Genomic DNA, 20,778 nt, shown 5'->3' with positions numbered 1-20,778 from the left:
TAAATGAGAAAATCCAATGGTAAAACCAGCAGAGGTTCAGGCTGGCCAGCTCTGATGCAACAAGCTTTCGACTTCTGCTGCCAAAGCAGCTCCTAAGCTCCAGGAGCCCACTAGTTACATGGCAACTGGCTCGCCAGCCCTGCAAGCCAAGTACCTCAGAGTTATTGCTTCCTCATCCTTTTCCCTTTCAAAGTAATCCCCGGAGATTAACACAAATTTTACATTTAATGAAATGCTACAGCTGCACAGTTACAAGCCAGAATCGGAGCAGCCAGCCAGCCGAGATCCCAGCCGAAATGCTGCCCTAAGTCTGCACAAGTCTGCAGCCTTACCACTCTGCTCCTGGTTTAATTTCTTTATTTGCATTCTTCCTTAGGAGGGAGAACTCTGCATCTCTGATAAGACTTTTTAAAAATAATTTAATAATTACATAAATACACAGAAATTGCCTAATTATCCTTGAGACTGGGGGAGAAGAATAAAAATCCCCAACCCCCATCAATCATGTCTTGAAAGTAAAAAAATTGCATTTCTCTGTCAGTGATCCTGGACAGTGATCCTGGTGAGAATCTCTTCCAGAATCCAAGGATGCTGTCCTAAAATTAATGGCTTCACCTCAAACTCATCCCTTCACCATTATCTGTGCCAGCATTCCATTGTTGAAGACTTCTTCCACGTATTACTTATCAAGAGCACCAGATGTATGGACCACTTAAAGAAAATGGAGATCCTTCCCTGGCAGTCACCCAGGAGAGGAGTATGGAGGCAAAAGGAAAGAACAGCGAGATCAGTCAGTGGTGGTTAAATGAACAGTTCATGCCTCTTCATTCATCATTACAGAGCTGAATTACTCCTAAACAATAAGGGGTACTAGAAAAGAGTCTAAAAAGAACTTAAGAAAGGATTACAAAACTGCTGCCTGTTATATTTTAATAGCAAACATATAAGTTGGGTGGTTGCGGTCAGTATGGATGGATGAAATGGGAACTGGCTTCACTGAGACACAACACATTTCTTCTTTCTTCTCTGAGATGCAAAACACTTCCAGTAAAAAAAGGACAGACTACTTTGTTTTTGAATATATACTGAATTCAGAACAATTGTTGCAAGCTTATTTTAAAAATACTTTTCAATATTTCAGATTTTTCAAAACTTTCACATACTATTCCTGAAAGACTTGAGAAATATTTTCCGCTCTTTGAGTTTCATGCAATTCTTGCAGGTATGCAAAGCAAAGAGCAGCCTGTTAACTCCTCCAGCTGACAAGAGCCTTGAGTTCACTTGGACAGAATGATACTCTGTCAAACAAAGAGATTTCTGATAAGCAGAGGATATTATCTTCAGAAATAAAAAGAAGGAATGTATGACTCTCCAACACTACCTATGAGAGCCTTTCCTTCAGAACACTAGACACACAAAAAAGGAAACCAGACAGCATTTTTTCCTAACAGTTATAAAATACAATCTTTACTGTCCAATACTTAATGTACCTGAAAAACCCTGTCATTCAAGCAACAGTCTCTAATCCTAACCTCCAAGATTCATGATTTTGATGTGTTACTGCAATATATCGTGCACACTCATTTCCCCAGTGGGAATAGCAGATGGGGGTAGAGGCAGATCACCTGGTAACTTTGGCTTGAAGGTTTAAGTTTACATAGACATTCCTGCTGTTTCAGTTATGGATATTATGCATCCATTCAGTCATGTGAGACGACAAAAACCAGACCAGCGGAAGGGGAAGCTGGCTCAATTACGACCTAAAATTCTTCAATAATTATAAACAGTCCTTTTGTGCTTTAGACTGTGAAAGATACAAATATATATTTAAATACAGAATCCATATATCAAATACAAATACACAAAATTATTACATTCTGTTAAATAAGCTAGAAGTTGATAGCTTCAGCACTCCTGCAGAAATCTTGCCTACACACATATGTCCTCTTGTCCATGAATGAATCTATAAATGCAAGCATACCTTTTAGCTTCTCTTTGGCAGCTCTCTATGGATTTACTATTATTTTAAGTCGAGAATCACTATTAGTAATAAAAATGCCTCAATAGTAGGTGCTTCCCTTAACACCATGGAGAGATTTTTATGGAAAGAGGTTTCAAGAAGATTGACAAGCAATTCCATAAGCAGAGCCTACAGTGAAAGCCCCACAAAACTTTACCTAGATACCTGGATGCAAGTAGGAATTAAGGACATCCACATGGGTGAGGGACTTCATAAACTTTGGATTTGGGTAGGGAAAGACAAATAGACAACTGTTCCTCTGCTCTCCTTTGAAAGGGGGAAGAGACAAGAAAGTGGTAAGAGGAGGAGAGCGCTGGCCATCACAACAGTGCATCACTCAAACCTGCTGAACTAACAGAGATGTGAGAGTGTTCTCCCTCATGGCAAGATGGGGATCAGGAAGGGAAGGTTTTCTGCAGAAACCAGCACCCCAGTAATATTTCAAAACCATAAACTGGTAGGAAAAGATGAAGAAGGAGGGGAAAAAAGGAGAATATTACTCTGAAAGTTCTCACTTCTCTATTAAAGAGCCATTTTGCTCCTGTATCTGAAAAATGACAAACAAAAAGTACATTCATTACAGAGACTACAGCAACTGAAAGCCAAGTATTGTCTTAATTAAAATTCCAAAAATAATAAGAAAGTCATTAACAATCTAGCAGCGTAAGAAAGCTGAAGCCGGGCAAACGACAATCATGCAGACCTAAAAAAAAATAAGCACTGTTAAAATGCTGGTACTTATCTGCCTCTGGCACAATCTCACCCTGCTGCAGCTTCTTCAGTCTTTCAAAATTTGCATGTGACACATTTCAATTAGATATCCAGTTGTCAGCAGCCACTTAATTACATAAGAAAAAATGTGCAGGTATATAAAATATGGCATATTGTAAGACTGGAAGACATTAGACGGTTTCTGCTTCTGAAAAAGATACTCTTTTTTAAACCCTCCCAATAAATCAGTTTGCCAATACATTCCTTTGGGAATTCAGTGGCAGCAACACGAAATGCAAGATCAGCAAATTATTAAAATACTGATGTAGTAACTCAGAGCTGAGCAACTAATGAGCTGTAAAGTTCACTTCTAAAAGCAGGACACTCATACATTAAACACGTCCACAGTATTTTCGCTGTTCATTATAAATATTAATTTAGAGTTGGAAGGTGAACTATGCAAAATAAAATTCAACTCTGATGGATTCTGGTAACATTGCGTTTAAGGACCAAGATTCTTTGGAATAATAATAAAAAGTAACTAAGGATGCAACTTTGCCAAGTTTGGTATCAAAATGCATTTTAGCATCATGGTGAATTCCAAATTAGGTCAGTGACAGATGAGCAGAAGCAGACAGATGATTTTCAATTTATCAAACAAACTGAACTCCTACTCACATTGCAAAATTAATCCAAAATTACCATAAATTAAGGCTATTTTAAATAAAGCTTAAAATATGGGAAGCCATCAATCATTCACATGTATAACATTGATAATGAAATTCCTTCAAAGAAAACAAACACCAAATCTTTACTACGGCACACGATATCATGTGTTTCATCCATCACAATGTGCTCTTCCCCTCTGTTAAACGAGGACACAGTAGTTTGTAGAAATGCTGATGAGCAGAAGAAACCAACTGTGTCTTAGCTAGGTTTCTTCTGCTCACAAACTTGCCATTTCCTTGTGGTGCCCTAAGTTTCAAAGCAGGAGTGGACACAACACGACAGCCTGTACTATGTAAAATAGAGAAGACATCATCAGTGGTGCAGGGTTCCCAGAACAGGTACTTAAGTGACAGTACCTATCTAAAAGCAGTAGATGACATGATCAAATGCTTATCTTGCTTCTCCTGAGCTTTAGTGTGCTTTGTACATAGCAAAGATACGCATACTTGAACCTCACTGATAATTTATTGAAGGTTGTTGTGAAGAGGAGGCTCGATAAAGGCTGGAAGAAGATACTACTAAAGCTATAGATCTATTGTTTCAGAAAGTAACATGACTAAACATTTCTTTCAAGTATATTAGAAGCCAAAACACGTTACTATGCTTCTCCAAAGAGTACAGAGGGAAAGTTATACTGACAAAGTTGTAAGACTTGGTATTTGTCCCAGCTTACAAAAATTGTTGAGAAGGGAACAGATAACTTAATACAACAGGCTATAATGCGTTTCCTATGTGGAAATTAGAAATTTATTCATCTGCGTAGTTAAACCAATAATTCCATTAACGGACTAGATGTGAATCTCAATAAGTTTACCTGAGACACAGACATATGGCAACAGAGAAGTGTCAATAAGAAACAAACTGGCACGTTAAACTAGAGAATGTATTGACCTTGCAAGCATGACTGCAAACAGAGGGAAGAAGCTAAAAAAAAAAAATAAAAAGGGCAGCACAAGAAAGTTGCGTATCAAAGACAGCTATGAAGTGAGTGGTGTAGCGAACAGAAAATGCAGACAAAATCCACAGGAAAATATTAATCATGAACTACCAATTACAACGGTAACAACTTCAGCTGGGAAGAGTCCAAGATGAAGAAAGCTATGTACATTTGCTCTAGGCTGGGATTTTTTCTCAGTTGTAAGCTCTTGGATGCTGGACTTCATTTTGACCTAGTAATACCACTCTCATGTTCTAATTGTTCTTCAAAACAAGCAAACAAAAACAACAAAACAACCCCATTCCCTCCTGTAACACCAAAAAAGCCCAAATTTGTACTGTGAGTCACAAATGCTTGATGCAAAAAAGTGACATTAATATGCTGCAGCACACAGGACATTTTAATAACGACTTTAAGAATATCAGATTCCTCCTGAACCTGATTACTACATACTAAAAAGAAGTTGCTCTCCCTCCGAGATAACTGTAAAAGCCAAATTCAATTGTTCCTCAATGTACTGTCAGGACCAATAACAGACTCTAAAAAAGGCCACTCAAACATATTTTCCTGAGTGGGGAAGATTAGTCTGCAGAGGGATTCAGGTGGCCCTTTTCTATTTCAACTGGATGACTGCCTAGCTGCTTTTTTTAAGAGTCAGATACAATTAGGATATTACTGTCGACAGACTATAACTCTAACATCCAAGAGGAAATGGCAATTCATTTGAATCAAAAATATGATACTGATATTCATTCACAAGCAATATTTTTAAAAGCATTTGTGGAAAGAGAACATTTCAATTTTCCATTCAAAACTCATTTTTACCTTTTAAAGTATTCTGACAATCAGAAAAGATGACCTAATTTTCTTTTTTTCTTTTTCTTTTCTCTTGCCTTTTTTTTTTTTTTTAAGTTTTTCATTAGATATTTGGTGCGTGGTAGTTTCAATTTCTGGTTTTCATACTGTTTTGGAATGGGTCTTAAGTCTCAGAACCTCCACAAAACACAGGTCTACATATTTTACTCTTTAAAACTCAAGGTCTTTCGATGTTCAATTAGTTTTTAGCTTAAAGAATCTGTCAATGAAGACCAAGAAAGCATTTGCACACCATTGCACCTCTCTCTTTCTTGAGCATATTAATGTTTTTTTAATATATTGCCCATGAATATATGGCCCAGACTCCTTTACTTGTGCTAACTCTCAAATCAGGATCACTTCAATTGCTTGAATGATTTATTTCTTCTAATATCCAAGGGAACAAGTAGAAAGGAAGCAAAATGTTAATAATTAAAAGTTAGATGTGGAAACCAAGAACTGTAATTCTACAAAAGCTCACTCCAATGAACTAAAGCTCTGTCAAGCACAGCTCCTCATATCCGGAATGCCCAGAGTCTCCGAGGTGGTCAGGAAGATCAATTTTCCATTTTGCAGAAACCTAGAAGCCACTATTACAAAAGGGTATCTCTGGAACAACGCTCTTCTTTTAAATGAGGAGTTGTCAGGATGACATGATCTGACTGCAAGTATCTTGCAATGAACAAAACAGCAACCTCCAGGGAACGACGCCAGGCAGCAGTAAAGGGAATTAATAGCTAGAGGCAACACATGGAGTCGCAGTTTCACTGTAGCAACAGCATGCAACATCCATCCTGTGTCTAGCAGCCTTGGAGCTTTAAACCGCTGAAGGGCTTGCCAATCTTACTAGAAGCATACGGCTGAGAGGGATATTGGTTTTAAGTAAACATCTTTCAAAAAACTTACTTTCAAGTCTCTACCTCCACCCTTTTCTGCAACAGAAGTTTTACCAAAACTCACCTCTGGGTACTTCAGTTTTAAAGTTTTATGCATTTCCCGAAAACGACTGTACCGCCTGAATACTGTCCATGTCTCATCCAGGACTGTTATCTATATCAGACAATATAAAAAGAAGAAACAGAAGTAAAACCACACAATGTATAACACTAAAAACCATGCAGTGTACAAGGTTATCAGATTAAAACAGGTAATTCTTAGTTGCTTTAAATTCATAAGCTTTTATAGGTTTACTTGATTTTTCTTTCATTACAGTGACAGAACTGTATTTAATAAGGAGCACTGATTGCAAAGCAAAAAAAACTGAACACGTTTATTCCTTATTCCGGAGTGGTTTGACAAGGCTGTAAACACATTAAAATATCCCCAATCATTCCTTGGTGCAGCTATGGAGCTCACAGCATTACAATCAGTGGGTGTTCCATCAATGGATGAATAACACCCAGCACAAGCATAGTGTAGCCTCTCTATACATTCATAGAAATGTATATATTCTCATATACACGCACACACACATATACACAGATACACACACAAATAATAAGTACATGTTTCTCGGACACACAGAGTTCATTACCACGTAGAATGGGATTCCAATTTGTAGGGTAAAAAATTATATATGCTGGCTTTCAGTAGAAGATATTCCTTTAAAACACTCCTGGCCCATGTCATCAATATGTTTATGAACATCCCACCATTTATACAGGAAGTTTCATTAAAATCAACAGAATTACTCCTGTGAATATAGCGCATAGCAATAGGAGCGAAGGGGGAGGGCAAGCCAACCCTACCATCAGTTATTCACGAAATCCTCACTGAAACTGAGAAACCAACAAAAATTTCACGGAAAGAAAATTTTTCACTGCCTGAAATTAGGTGAAATGAAAGAAATTTGTAAGTGGGTCATAAAAGTGCTATGACTGGAGCCTTTGATTTTACAGCGAAGTCCTTCTGTAGCTCTGGTGACCCAAGGCTACCAAGAAGCAATGCTGCAGGGAGAGTGGGCATTTTTCTACACCAACTAGTAGAGATGGAGAAAGCCAACTGGAATTGCCTAAACGTGAAAAGACTGTTGCTTTTTTAATCTAACAGGCCTAACGTGATATTACCTCTGCCTAGCTATGAATTTATGCATGAAGACCAAAAATAAGCATCTTCATAAAATGCATTTCACAAAGACACAGGCTTGGCTTTTAATCCTAAAGTGACTCCTAAAATGAACAAGTAGGTCCCTCGCTACTGAGCGTATCAGAAAGTTACAGTGACAGAAAGTCACAACGGAGCAGGACACCGGAGGAGGAGAAAAAGAAACCAGAGCAATAAAGCCAGAGGAAACCATCCAAGCACCGTGGCTGACGACTGCTACCTCATGCTCACAACAAACTCATCTCTGGTCCACCCTTCCCCATCTCCGCTGCCTTTGCTGGTGTATACAGAACAGGGAAACTGCGGGAAATGTTTTGGGAACCAAAAATTATTGTGTGTCTTGTGACATCAGGAACCAGGGTTTTTTTGTTTGGGGTTTTTTTTTTTTTTCTATTTTTACCCTTATTTTTAACTGAAAGATATAAGTAAATGTCCTGGTTTCAGTTGAGATAGAGTTAATTTTCTTTATAGTGGCTGGTATGGGGCTATGTTTTGGATTGGTGCTGAAGACAGTGTTGATAATACAGAGATGTTTTAGTTGTTGCTGTACTGGTCAAGGACTTTTCAGCTCCCCGTGCTCTGCCAGGTGCAGAAGAAGCTGGGAGGGGGCACAGCCAGGAGAGTTGATCCAAACTGACCAAAGGGCTATTCCATACCACATGACGTCATGCTCAGTATATAAAGCTGGGGAAGAAGAAGGAAGGGGGGACATTTGGAGTGATGGCGTTTGTCTTCCCAAGTAACCGTTACGCGTGATGGAGCCCTGCTTTCCTGGAGATGGCTGAACACCTGCCTGCCCATGGGAAGGAGTGAATGAATTCCTTGGTTTGCTTTGCTTGTGTGCACGGCTTTTACTTTACCTATTAAACTGTCTTCATCTCAACCCTCAAGTTTTCTTACTTTTGCTCTTCCGATTCTCTCCCCCATCCCACCGGGGGGGACTGAGCGAGCGGCTGCGTGGTGCTTAGTTGCCGGCTGGGGCTAAACCACGACAAAATTGGCCTTCTCAAAACTTTTCACAAATATTAAAACGCAGGTTCTTCTAGCACATCTCCACAAAGTAAATTCATTATTTCTGATAAAAGTCATCTTTCATGTCACCAATAAGCTTGACTGCTACTAGGACAGCTGCAAGATGGACTATATTTCCTTATTAAAAAATTCAGGCAGTTGCCCTCCCTCACTATATTTTTAACAGTGTCTCAAACTTTGCAAATCAGGTGAATGGATTTAACATGCATAGGCAGGCTTAACTAAAAAAACCCATGTAACAATTCAAGAATATGCAAGTTGCACTGAATTTGATTTACCAATTAACCATTTTGTTCTGAAAAATTACTTTCAGGTAAAGGGCTTTGTGATTTCAATGTTCAAATTAGAGTGCAACGGATAATCATAAAATAAAGATGTCACTCATTCCTGCTTTCTTTTTGCTTTAATTCTGTATTTTAATATTTCTGACTTGGGAAATTTTGCTGTGATAATTTCATTTGTACATGATCTTTATTCAAAAGTGACCCCATTTTTCCCTAGGGTTTTCACAGAAGCATGCCTTTAGGGGAGCAATCTAGCACAAAGCATCCAGGACTCTTCCAGCTACACAGCCTGGAGAAGAGCATGTATGTCAGCTTGCCAATCGATCGCTGGCTGTGCGTCTGACAGCTCGCTGGGTGACAGGGTGCTACCAAACGTCCCCAAATCAAATTGCCTGCAGCCACTTATTTATTAGCTTTCTTCTACAAAGTGTAATAAACAACTGTTTTAACCACCTCTTTGATAATACTTGTTAGAGATGGGCAGGAAGGAAAAGAGCAAAGCTGTGTACCTGTGCTGCCTAAGAACTGAAGGCTTTTCTCTAGAGCATTCTCTGGTGGCTTGGCTTGACCTGACTGGGTCCCTGTCACCCTCTTCATTTACCTTCCTAATTCTTGCAATGAGACTAGCAGGTCTCAAAATTTTATTGTTGTTACTGAAAACTTTTTCTCTGTTGAGGTGAGATGCCAATCAAGGCACTCCCTCCTTCCTGTACTGCTGATACGATTGGAAAATTAATCTCAAAGCTAAACAAAAATCTTAACCAGTCCCAAAAGCTCAACAATAATGTTTGTTACGATCAAACTCCACTCATATAAACAGGAGAATTACAGTGCACCTGGCATAGCAATAGCATTTCCAGAACATGGCCTTTTATTCCTACAGCTGATCCAGCCAGTTGGGGCTGGGATTCTTTTCCCCCATTTAAAAAAGCTGTATGACAGACTATATACTCTGTAGGTATGGGACGGGGACCTATGCAGATCTTTTGAAGAGTAGCAAATAAAGCAAATTTGGATAGCCCTTTACTTTTTACTTGTAATTTGCTAATATAGCAGTTAAAAATATTTTCTTAATTAAAAAAAATACATGGTTGACTAAATCTGTAAGATAGATTTTCAAAATATTCTTACCTGGACACTTGAGCGATCCCAGACTCGCCTCAGAATTGTGGGGTTTTTTTATTCAAGTGCACCATTTGCTACGTAAAACTCAAATTTGAAAGGAGATACTACAGTCCTGTCTCCTTATCTTTTCTTCTGCATGAGGACTGACAGAAAATAACCTAACAAGACATTTTCAACTTATTTCACTGTAAAGCATGTCACTTGTTCCCCTTCTGCCCCACAGAAATAGAAGTAAAACCTTGGGGGGAGTGGGGAAGAAATATTCCACCTGATTCAGAAGTAATCACAAAGAACAGAACCTGCCCACCTTACTTACCTGGGCTGGTTAAACTGTCTACAGCAATTACGAAAATTCATATTTCTCCAAACGGACCTTGTTGAAACTGTTCCTCACACTGTTTATGAATGCAGCATCTGAAAAGCTAAAACTTGCTTAAAAATTTCTCGGAACCTTTTTTTATTCATTACTGAGAGTATTAATCTGATAGAGTTGAGGGAAGATTGGGCTTTTTCTTTTTTTTAACTTAGGTAGATATGGGGCATGCATCATTTTCTTGAAGAACTACGTATCAATGAGCACTGCTTCTGCTTCACTCCAATTCTGCAATAGCTCGCTGAGCTCAGAAAGAAACTTTGACTAGAAACATGGACATTTTGAGCAGACCCACCACAGAATTTGGCTGAACAGAACTGTGACCAGACCTGGAGAAAAGCGCTGCTTTGGGGTGCATCCACCTGGATCTTCTCCTATACAGAGCTTGTTAGAGATGACTGAAAGGCTTTGAAACACAAGAAAAAGCCAGTTTTGAAAGAATACCAAACAGGATAAATAAAATGAGAGAAGTCAGAACAACTAGGGATAGCTGAATAAAAATGAGAAGGCTTATCTACAGCTTCCCCTCTTGCCAGAGGATCCCTTGCAGGCCTGTGCTTGATTCTGGGCTTTGCTTCCATCACCTGCTCTTGGGAGACCCTGCGTGCCTTTATGTGAGCTGGAGTTCCCTGTTCCCTGCTGCCTCGCTGCTCCTTCTGCCATCCATAGGTACTGTCTGTAACAGACGCCAACAGCCTTATTGATGCAAAAGCTCTTCCCACACGCTGTTTCTAGCACAGCCTTGTCTGAATATTCTGCATATCACACCACCATGAAAAGAAGAGGACAATACAGGAATAGTTTTCTGGTACTCTAATTCAGCTCTAGCATAAATATGTTTAGACCCGATTAAATTACTACTGTTTCATCAGGTTTTAAAGACAACATATAAAACTGTCACTCAAATGGAAGGGTTTTTTTTGAAATGTATCTATTCATACTGAATACTGAATAGCAGACCCACATAAACAGCTCCATGACACCTCTTGCTGCAAAAGGAGAAGGTTCTATCTTAACTCTAATAAAGTGTGGGTTTGTTTCTATTTTGAACTCTCTCCAATAGGTTCTCATGGGAGTCACTCAGCAGCTTAAAGCAGGATCTGTATGCAGCGGAAGAACAGATCAGCTGAGCAGATCAGCTGAGCAGACAGACCATCTTGTGGCCCATTCCCAAAGGTTATATACGTCTAGATGGACAAGATGCCGAACCTGCACTGAACAAAACTATTTTTGGATGATATGTTAGCATTGAAAGACTTATGAACTGACTGTGATGCTGCTAAGAAAAGTGGAATGAACTCTCTCTCTTTTGCCATATAAAGGAAATAATCTTTACTATTACATGTCACAAGAAGAAATTCATATATTTGTTACATATAGAAATTTATTGTATTTGTTCCTCTATACAGCAATATGCCAGGATTTAACTACAAACACAATGACTAGAAACATCTGCTGAAGAAAATACTTCTGAGATACCTAGGATTCAAAGGTTTGGGGATTGTCTTACAATTCAGCTCAATCATCCCTTGTCCCTTTGAAATCTGACAAAGTGCTGTTACATGCAGATAGGTCAGCTACCCATTTTCCCCAAGAGCAAGAGGAACCTTGGTGAAGAAAGCTTATTTGGGAACTAACAAAGGAAATGAGATTAACAACGCCCCAGCCCTTCCCCAAGACTGACACATATTCTGATATGAGATCACCTGAAAATAAACTTAAGCAAAGTAAAGTAAGGCTGAAATAAGGAACTGCAACAATAAGAGATTTCAACAACTGACATTGTATCCTGACCCATCAAGAAGGGATGAAATAAACAGGTACACGTTCTCAGCTCCCTGCCCTGTCTTCCTGCTTTCCTGATTTTTAAGGCAAATAAATCACTGTATCATGTATTCTGCTTTCCCATAGAATAAAAGTAACAGCAGCTGAAGATTAATACACATCAAAGTAGAGCTGGGAACTCTGCAGGGGAAAGGTTTAAAATAAAAAAGTTTGGGGAAGGTCTGTGGATTGTAGCTTGGAGCCAAATCCTGACCACAGCAAAGGCAGCCCACTATGACATACACAGACTTGGAAGCAAAGGAAAAAGCATAAACAGTTGACCGATTTGTGTAAGGGAATGACCATAAGAAATATCCCAGACTGCCAAACTAAGGTCCATAGGAGCTTCAGTAGAAATATTTAGTGCTCTAAGGAAGTTGACAGCAATGGAATACAATTATTAAAGTGTTAGCCCATTCCCTACCCCATATATCATCCACTTCTTTGCTTTGAACTTCATCAAAGCAGTTATTTAGGCAGCGGTTTCTTTCAGAGGCAGCCTAGAAATGGCACAGGAGAGAGAGAGAAAAGATGGTATGACAGAAGAGAATAGCCATTTTATATACACTGCTCTTAGCCAGAGCACCCTGTTCTTTCCCGGTTACAAATTCCACCCCCTTCCAACATTTTTCTTCTATTACTTTTCCTTCCAGGTAAATCCAAGTCCTCCTGCACATACTCTTTAACTGTTCCTTCGTCCTAAGATCTTGCAGATGCTTACATGGATTTTAGGGATGAAGGGAGAATACTTGGACAACTTACTAAAAAGTGAAAATACCTTTTTCCTGTATTTACCTTCACTAACCATTACCCAGTTTAGTAAATCCTGTGTGCTGAAAATAGTTGGTGGCCAGAACAGTTTTGGGGGAAGTTTTGTATGCACTTACTCTTCTCTCAGCATCTCTTTGGCTCTGGGCTTTCGCTGGTGCCAGGAAATTCAAAGTTCAAAAGGCAAAAGCAAGTATTCCATCCACAAATTGTGCGGTATGTTTTGAAATGAAAATTTAATTAGCTCAAACAGAGCTAAGAGTGCCCATCTTGTAAAAGCCTTTGCAAAAGGGAATGTGAGCATAGTTCAAAAATGGTCCTGCATACTGTGAGGGCAGGTCACTCCTCCAACTTAAACCAGCTAATGAAGCATCTGGCAGTACGGTCAGTGAAGAAGGCTGCCAATTCTGTCTCTGATGCCATGTACATCACTTATCCTACATGTCCGCATGCACTGAGAGCACATTTCCAATTAGACTTCACATCTTGCTTGAAAAAACACTGGCTTAGTACCAGAGGAAACATAATGAATATGCATTTTTTTCCAGCATTTCTGCACAGAAGATCAGCTGAGGAAGCCACTAGAATGGAGGGAAGCAGACAACACTTTGGAGAAGCAAGACCTTGGAAAAGCAGGGTAGGAAAAATCAGAACCAACAGAGAGAGCCAGAAAGGAATCAAGCCTTTGTTGTGGGTACGTGCAAAACACTTTAATTATGCTTTCATTATTACAGGTAAATATTTCAAGTCTGATTATTTTCTACACCTGACCCTCGCATCTCAATAAAGGGCTTTCCTATAACCAATATGCATTTAATCCTCATCTCTGCAACACCTTCAACTGAATTATTTGACACTGGATCTGGAACTGCTCACCCCAAGAGTCTGACCATCAACCTCCTGTGTCCAATCGATCCACTTGGAAAATACCTATCTTTATAGCGTCCTGTATTGTGCATGCCTTCTCACAACCTCTCTTATTTAGCAGTACTGAGGCCACTTAGACAACAGAAAGAGACAACCAAAAATTGCAGTTAAAGGAAACAAAAACTACATTTCATTGGGATTAGTAAGGTGATTTCTGGAATCTGCTGATTCTCAGGTGCATTCTGAGTTGCCGTTTCCATCCTTGCTAACTGTGATGCTGTCATAGTGAACGCTGACGGCTGGATAGAGCAAACTAGGAACTATTTGGTTTCAAACAAAAGGCATTTTTCTATTATTATTGCTACTATGATGCTACTGTTGTACAAATGCAAGCAACATGTGTACAGGGAACCCAAACATTAAGGAGAAGCAGCTGAAAAGCACTTACCTTTATTTCAAACTCATAGTGTTCATCCTTTCCCTGCCCACACAGGACATAGCGTGGAATACTAATTTTAACTGGGTCCTTTAGGTCGGCTGGATTTGCTCCCAGAGAACGACAGACCATCCGCTTTCATGTGCGTACCAAATAGGGAGAACAAAGGAAAACCAAAATCACTACATAAGGAAAAAAAGAAAAGAACTTCACTAAAAAGGAGAAAATGTTCTTGGCCAGAAGAGCAGGGAAAGAGAGCATGGAGGAGGCAGAAATTATTACAAAAATGAAGGAATTACTTGAAAGCAAAGTGGATCTCCTTTTATAAGCAAGCCCTAGCATTTTGTTATGGATTAAAAAATTGAGGTGAAGTGTCTTCAAAAATATTGCTTATTCTTTGAAAAGGCATTTTCAGCTTAGATATCAAAAACAAGGGAAAGCAGAAGACGTTGTATTAACCCTCTTTGAAAAGAAATAAATATATGAATCAAGCCTTCACATCCAGCCATATTTTTTGTATGTCTTTATATAACAAATGTGTTTACAATATCATGCAAAGCTGCAGGGGATCGAGGCTATTCAGAAATCGCCTAGATCTTAGACTTTTAAATCCAAATTCATTTTATAATTAAATAAGGTATACATAACATAGCAATCCATTGTCAGAACAGTTTCCTACTATTTTCTTTAAATCATATCTAATTAACAGAAAACTCAACTATAACAAATTTTCACGGTCTTGACAAAAAAGTCTAAAAAGGGATTTGTAATGAGGGCATATTCCTCTGACTAACAGCCAGATGGAATCTGTAACTCTGAAGTTATGTCAAAAAAAAAATATTTTTACAACTGAAAAGATTAATGTTTTGTGGTGAGTGTGTCCAAAAGTATTTACATTGAACAAGTACAGAAACTGCCTTTTAGGAAGTCCTCCACTTTCTCAATTGAACATATTTGGTCTGAAAAGCTTAATGAACTTGTACTTAAAAAATAGCAGCACCATGACAAGTATAAGTTAATAACAAAAAAGACTGAAAAACTATCACTTTAAAGTTATGAACATGTTGTATGTCTGTATTTAGTGATGTTATCCATCACTTACATAGATACTGTATTCTCAACATTCATTTTCAATGCCTTAGCAACTACCACGAGACACGTTGCTTGGCCAAAATTCTTCAGTCTTGACCAACACTATCCCCACACGTGAACGTGGCTCACACTTCTGCTCATTGACACTTGGTCTCTCTGTAGCAACTCTTGGTGACTCCCGGTACATGTGATACTGCGTAGAAGCTGAAGAACAGTTTGAAACTCATTCATAAATGCCTTTCTGAATGCTGTTTGTTACAGACAGCTTTCTGGCATCATCACCTGGCTATCGCGAAGGGGAGGCTGTTATTTCATCACTAGTCAATTATAAATGCCAATGTCATTTCCCTTAAAGTTAGCATTAAAGAGTAGTGAAAAAGAAAATACAGAGAAAGTTAATTTTAGTTCCAATTAACTGACTTTATCTAGGTGTTTTCCACAAACTTCTTTTTTTAGTGAAAATACAAAAAAGTTTGCATTGGAATGGAAAAATACTTTTAGTGACTTTTGTTTACACAACAAATATTTTCTCCTCTTCATTTTGCCCTTCCTTCACTTCTCCCCAAGTTTCTGGCTTTTCAACTAAAACTCATTTCTGGAGCGTAGAAATGTAAGCAATTCTTTCCTTGGGGGAAAGAGGAGTTCATTGCCTTGACAACAATATCATCTGTTTTAAAACAACAATAAAACTATAAAGTCACTCTTAAAGCCACCTCTGTCAACACGTAATTTATTGGCAGTCATTTTCAGAGAACTATTACAAACAGCTAATAGTCAGAGAGGAAAATAATCTCAGACACAAAGTACTGGGAAAAACACACCCTAATACATTAAATAATGCTTTGACAGTCATAAACATCTACCATTATGTTATGTTTCACTTACAGTAGAATAAAAGATATTGCTCTGAAGTCATTTTTTCATAAAAGTGCAGAATAGTCATCAAGTTAGATTTGAAAACAAACACAAAAGAGGAAAACCATGTTATGTGGAACACAAAACATTTAACTTTGAGGTATAATCTGAAAAGGAATTAATTGCAGAAATTGCTGTCATTTAACAGCCGTGATTAAGACAGTCCTCCCAGATAGTACCACTCAATGTCAACTTTCATCAAGGCTCAGAAGAAATGCCTTGGTTTTGTCAATGAGGGAGCCACTCTTGAACTGGCACGAGGTTACGCTCCAACTCGTAACTACTCTGTCTACTCCATGTTCTGTGAGATATTTGTGTATACTTTTTTCGTCAAAAACAAAAACCATACCTCAAAATAATGTGACACATTTTGCTCATCTTTGGACTTACTTAAGGTAGTAGAAAGTTTTGTTATGATAAGAAAAACATAATTCTTTATCCAAACCAGCATTCATGCTTCCAGACACAACTTCCCCATCCAATGCAAGTTATTTCTTTTTAAATCCCACGTGCATTACATTATCCTGTCTTAACATATGGTAAGAACAAATGGGAAATGTTCTTATACTAGTAGAGAGACTGAAGTCTAACTCTGTCTAGTAGAAAATTGCACCTCTACTGGCAATATGCTTACAGAATTTAGAATTTCAGATTAGATACCACTGTTTTTTCTGCCAAGGACCATCTTCCTCAAACAAGGCAGATGGCACATTCAAGCAACAGGATTTAAAAGGTATTCAGCTCCCTTTAAAAGGGAAGAAACAGAAGATGGGAGACAACAGCTTATTTATTATTTGAACATCTGACAGGGGTTACAGGTAAAGAATAACCTTGTACTAAGCTAAAGGCAAGCCTCGACTAATAGAAAACTTTCACTGATGTTCAATAGTTCCATTATTTCTTGGAATGTAATATTAAAGCGAGTGTAAGAGACGCAATCTCACAGCATCACCAACCCCATTAGGAAGCAAGCAGAAAAAGGGGCACATTACATGCAGGGAGCTCTAGGGATAAATTTACTCCATCCCTCAGGCAGTATCCCCAGTTGCTAACTATCCATTTAACAGCATGAGAAGCAGCTACACAGATGATAAACCCTAAAACCTTTGTCTTACCACAGGTATAGTACCATAACCAGAGGTCAAAATGCTATTTAAAGTACAACCAACGTCTATTTACACCTTTTAACCAGGTTCATTTTCACATCACATTTTCCTTAAACACTCACATCAAAGGAATATAAAGACATTCTATTGCGGGGGAGTACAAGTTCACTATTTGGACAAAATAAATAGGAATGACTTAAGAAAGCCATGCATTGCTTCCCTGCAAGAAAAAGAGGGGAGGAGGAAATCTAAAAAGAGTATTGGATGTTCTCTGCATTTTTCTTGTTCTGTTGCACTGCTCCCATGTAGTCTACACTCTCTTGGCTCCAGGCAAAGGGGGCAAACCCAGGGGAAAAAAGATATGGTAAATCCATCAATTCCTGGTAACTCAGCCAACACACTTAGAATAAGCCAAACACAACTCCTTTTGCGCTCATGACAAACTTTAATGCAAGAATGCAAGAATCCTTCATGCAAAACTCCGAAGCAGAAGAGAATTGTCAATGCTATTCTTCCCAAAATTGCAAGTATAAAAGCTATAAACATCCTTAGTATTAAGAGCATACAGTGAATGTACCATAGGAACCTAAACACACCTTACAGTTCAGACAAAAAAAATATTGCAGATGTTTTGAAATATTGAGATCAAGGGCACGAAACAGATGAGAAATATGAAAAACAAAGACACTCAGAAAGATTAAGGAAAAGGCAATCCAGAAGGAATGGAGAAGACATTAATGAAGACAGATAGGAGATGGAGGGAGCCAGAAACAACAGCCAAAATGGAAATCAGAAGACAAAGTTGTAATTATAGTTTTGATCCAGCTAGTAAATAAGATAGAAACATTTGATCTCCTCACTTCCCAAGGAAATTTATGTACAGCATATTAGAGACCCACAAAAAGTAAGCACTCAAGTAATAATGATTTTTGCTAAGATGTGTGTACACACTCTATGGTATTCCCTTACGAGCTCAAAGGACTCTTTCGCCTATTGATTTAAAAAAAAAAATTGTCAATATTCATTAGCCTCTTATTTTGAATGTATCTAAACATATTTGGATTTCAACACCTAGTCAGATGCGTAATTAGCCAAATGGCTTCTTCACTTGAACTGAATGTTAATTTCCAGATTTCCGAAGGGATATGCAAACTACTTTGAAGAATTGATGGGATGACTGTCAGTTGAGTATTTATTTCTTTTTTATAGTATTTAGAAAAACCAATTCCTGAATCAGATCCAACCTTGCTCCTTCCAGAAAACACAAGCTCAAGTTTTGTGAAATTCTCTTTGTCTGGCAAAACTACACATCGCATATCATTCAAACTGTACAACTGAAGGCTGTCAAATTGTAATCGCTGGCATGAAGCATCCAAAAAGTTAGGTGCAGGATAAAAGACATTATTTTCCCTTAAGAGACCTATATGAGTAGTTGTAAGAACTAGAGATCTATACACAGTCTGCTTACCACAGTCTATTTTCACTGTGGTATATAGCAGTACATGAACGTCACCTAATGAAGGTTTAATACTTCCCATATTTTCATGGAGTAAGTAAACTAGATCAGCTAATACAGTTCTGAATTTACAGGACAATCGTACTCCATTTGAAAAAACTAAGTCATTAACTTCTGATGTCCAGTCAAGCGAAATCTGCATCAAATCATCTTTCAAGAGCTGGTGATTTAAATAAACAGCATCATCCACTGTAGAAATCAAAATGGTCATTATGTCATAGCAAATTCTTTGAGTGAAGTGTTTGTTATAGGTAAATATTGTGAGTAAACCATCTTCAGCAGAACACAGAAGACTAATACTCTGTCCAGCAAAGCCAACTTGAATCTCCTTTATCGTGACGATGCGAACCTCACGAAACATTGCCAAGGAACTCTGGCAGACGTCTTGTTCGACTGACGAAACAACATACAGAACGGAGCTGAACAAAAGCAAGCAAGCAGGTTCTGGATCAGGTTTTTTGCAATTGCCAACAGCAAGCCAATATATACCTTTCAACTCCTCCATTCTAATACAAATTTGAGGTAAGGCACAGGTCAAAAATTCCAACACTTTTTCCAGAGAACAGACCTGAAGCTTCAAAAAGACACGAGGAAAATGCACAAATTTCTGTCTTAACACAAGACTGTTTTCCAGCTCTTCATTTTTACAACAGCATGCAAATCCTTGAGAGGGCTTTCTTGCACAAGCATTGGAGATTTCTGTGCTTACACACATCGTGATAGCCTCTTGCACAGGGGATTCAGGCTGAATGACGTTTTCAGTATGACCTTTGGCATCATCAGTAGAGTGGGACACATCTTGATTCATATCTGACTTGAAGAATACATTTACTTGCAAGTTTCTTACAAATGGCAGCTTTTTAATTAATGATACTGCCTGTGCACATCTCTCTCTTCTGACACACAAACTTCCCAACTCCTTAATTTGTTTAGAAACCTCTGTACTGTTGAGCAGCTGACTACTGGTACCTTTGTAAAGGCAGGAAAGCTTACTGAAAAGATATCCCAAACCATAAGTGTGTTCTGGTGTCACATCAAAACAAGAAGCTATTGACTTAAAAGAAATCAAATCAGAGGCCTTTTGTGTGGGAAGCCGAGAATTACTAGACTGGTCTTCGATTGTCGGGTGCACTGTCTTAAATGGGCTGTTTTCTTTACAAGTTATTATTTCAGAATGCACATTAGACTGAGAAAAGAAAAGGCGTGATATGGTGTTAAAGCCAGCCTGCTCATTAGCACCCATTAAGGATCCTACAGGAGACAGCTGTTTCAAGTGGGAACAATCAGATTCAGTTCTTGAGCTGTCACAATCCTGAGAAGTCATTATTTTATCGTCAAAATGATTGAAATTTTCAACCTTGCAGAGCGAATAAGCCACGTTATTTAAGTCATGACTTTGTAAAGAAGTAGATAAAACATTCTGATAAGGAACATTCTTACTCTTTAAAGCGTTAATATTTTTAGAGTGAATTAAACTACTTTCAATGTCACAACGACAAGCAAAGCTCTCCTGTTCTGAATTACTCCTTCCATTCTCAAATGCCTTCTCTGATGTAAAAGGGGAGGAGATTCTTCCAGAACTGGAAAATAAATCCCACATCTCTGTATATTCCTTCTGTCTTTTATGGTCTCTTACTCCTGCGTTTTCTCCACACAACTCAGAAGCACAATTGCCATCTTTAGACATAAATGGAAAGCCATAATGTGGCTGCCACTGTTGACTTTTCTGTTAAAAATTTCAAAAGAAGAAAATAGAAATGTCTTTATAAAAACTTCTGATTTGAACATTTCTAAAACTGAGGATTGATTTTGATTAGGTTTGTACAATCATTCCAAATAGGTACAATCATTGTACAATCTCTCAAAATTAGAGAGAGAAAATGCAACAGAAGTGATTGAGGTCTGATTCAGGAATGGTTGATCTTCCCAGCCCACCACTGCTTTTCCTTTGTACAGTATCCATTTCACTTGGTTTATTTTTGCTTTATTCAAAAACAACAGGAAGGTCAAAGGGTGGTGCAGAAATTTATAAGCCCTTTATTATTTTTCCACACATGCACAAAAAAGTAATCCTATACTATCCAA

The 20,778-nt window shown here is 38.3% G+C and overlaps 1 protein-coding gene across 5 annotated transcripts in view; it reads right to left on the bottom strand.

Moving 5' to 3' along the window:
• The window catches only part of KIF16B (kinesin family member 16B), a 148,383-nt gene that overhangs the window by 38,506 nt on the left and 89,099 nt on the right, over nt 1–20,778 (bottom strand). For 3 of the 5 annotated variants that reach the window (XR_012774931.1, XR_012774932.1, XM_075496885.1), the window contains 2 exons: nt 14,077–14,199; nt 6,213–6,302 (listed from right to left, as the gene is read on the bottom strand). Coding sequence is in view for 3 of the 5 variants with exons in the window: in XM_075496885.1 (XP_075353000.1) it covers nt 6,213–6,302; nt 14,077–14,199 (213 nt within the window). In the remaining 2 variants the exon portion in view is untranslated. Of the gene's footprint in view, nt 1–6,212; nt 6,303–14,076; nt 14,247–18,920; nt 19,113–20,778 lie in introns of those variants that run through there. The other 2 variants (XM_075496888.1, XM_075496886.1) reach the window with 2 other exon arrangements.

Source organism: Mycteria americana, chromosome 3 (genome assembly GCF_035582795.1).
Source record: "Mycteria americana isolate JAX WOST 10 ecotype Jacksonville Zoo and Gardens chromosome 3, USCA_MyAme_1.0, whole genome shotgun sequence".
NCBI lineage: Eukaryota > Metazoa > Chordata > Aves > Ciconiiformes > Ciconiidae > Mycteria > Mycteria americana.
Note: the sequence above shows the minus strand (reverse complement) of the source record. Positions and strands in the feature narration are given on the sequence as shown.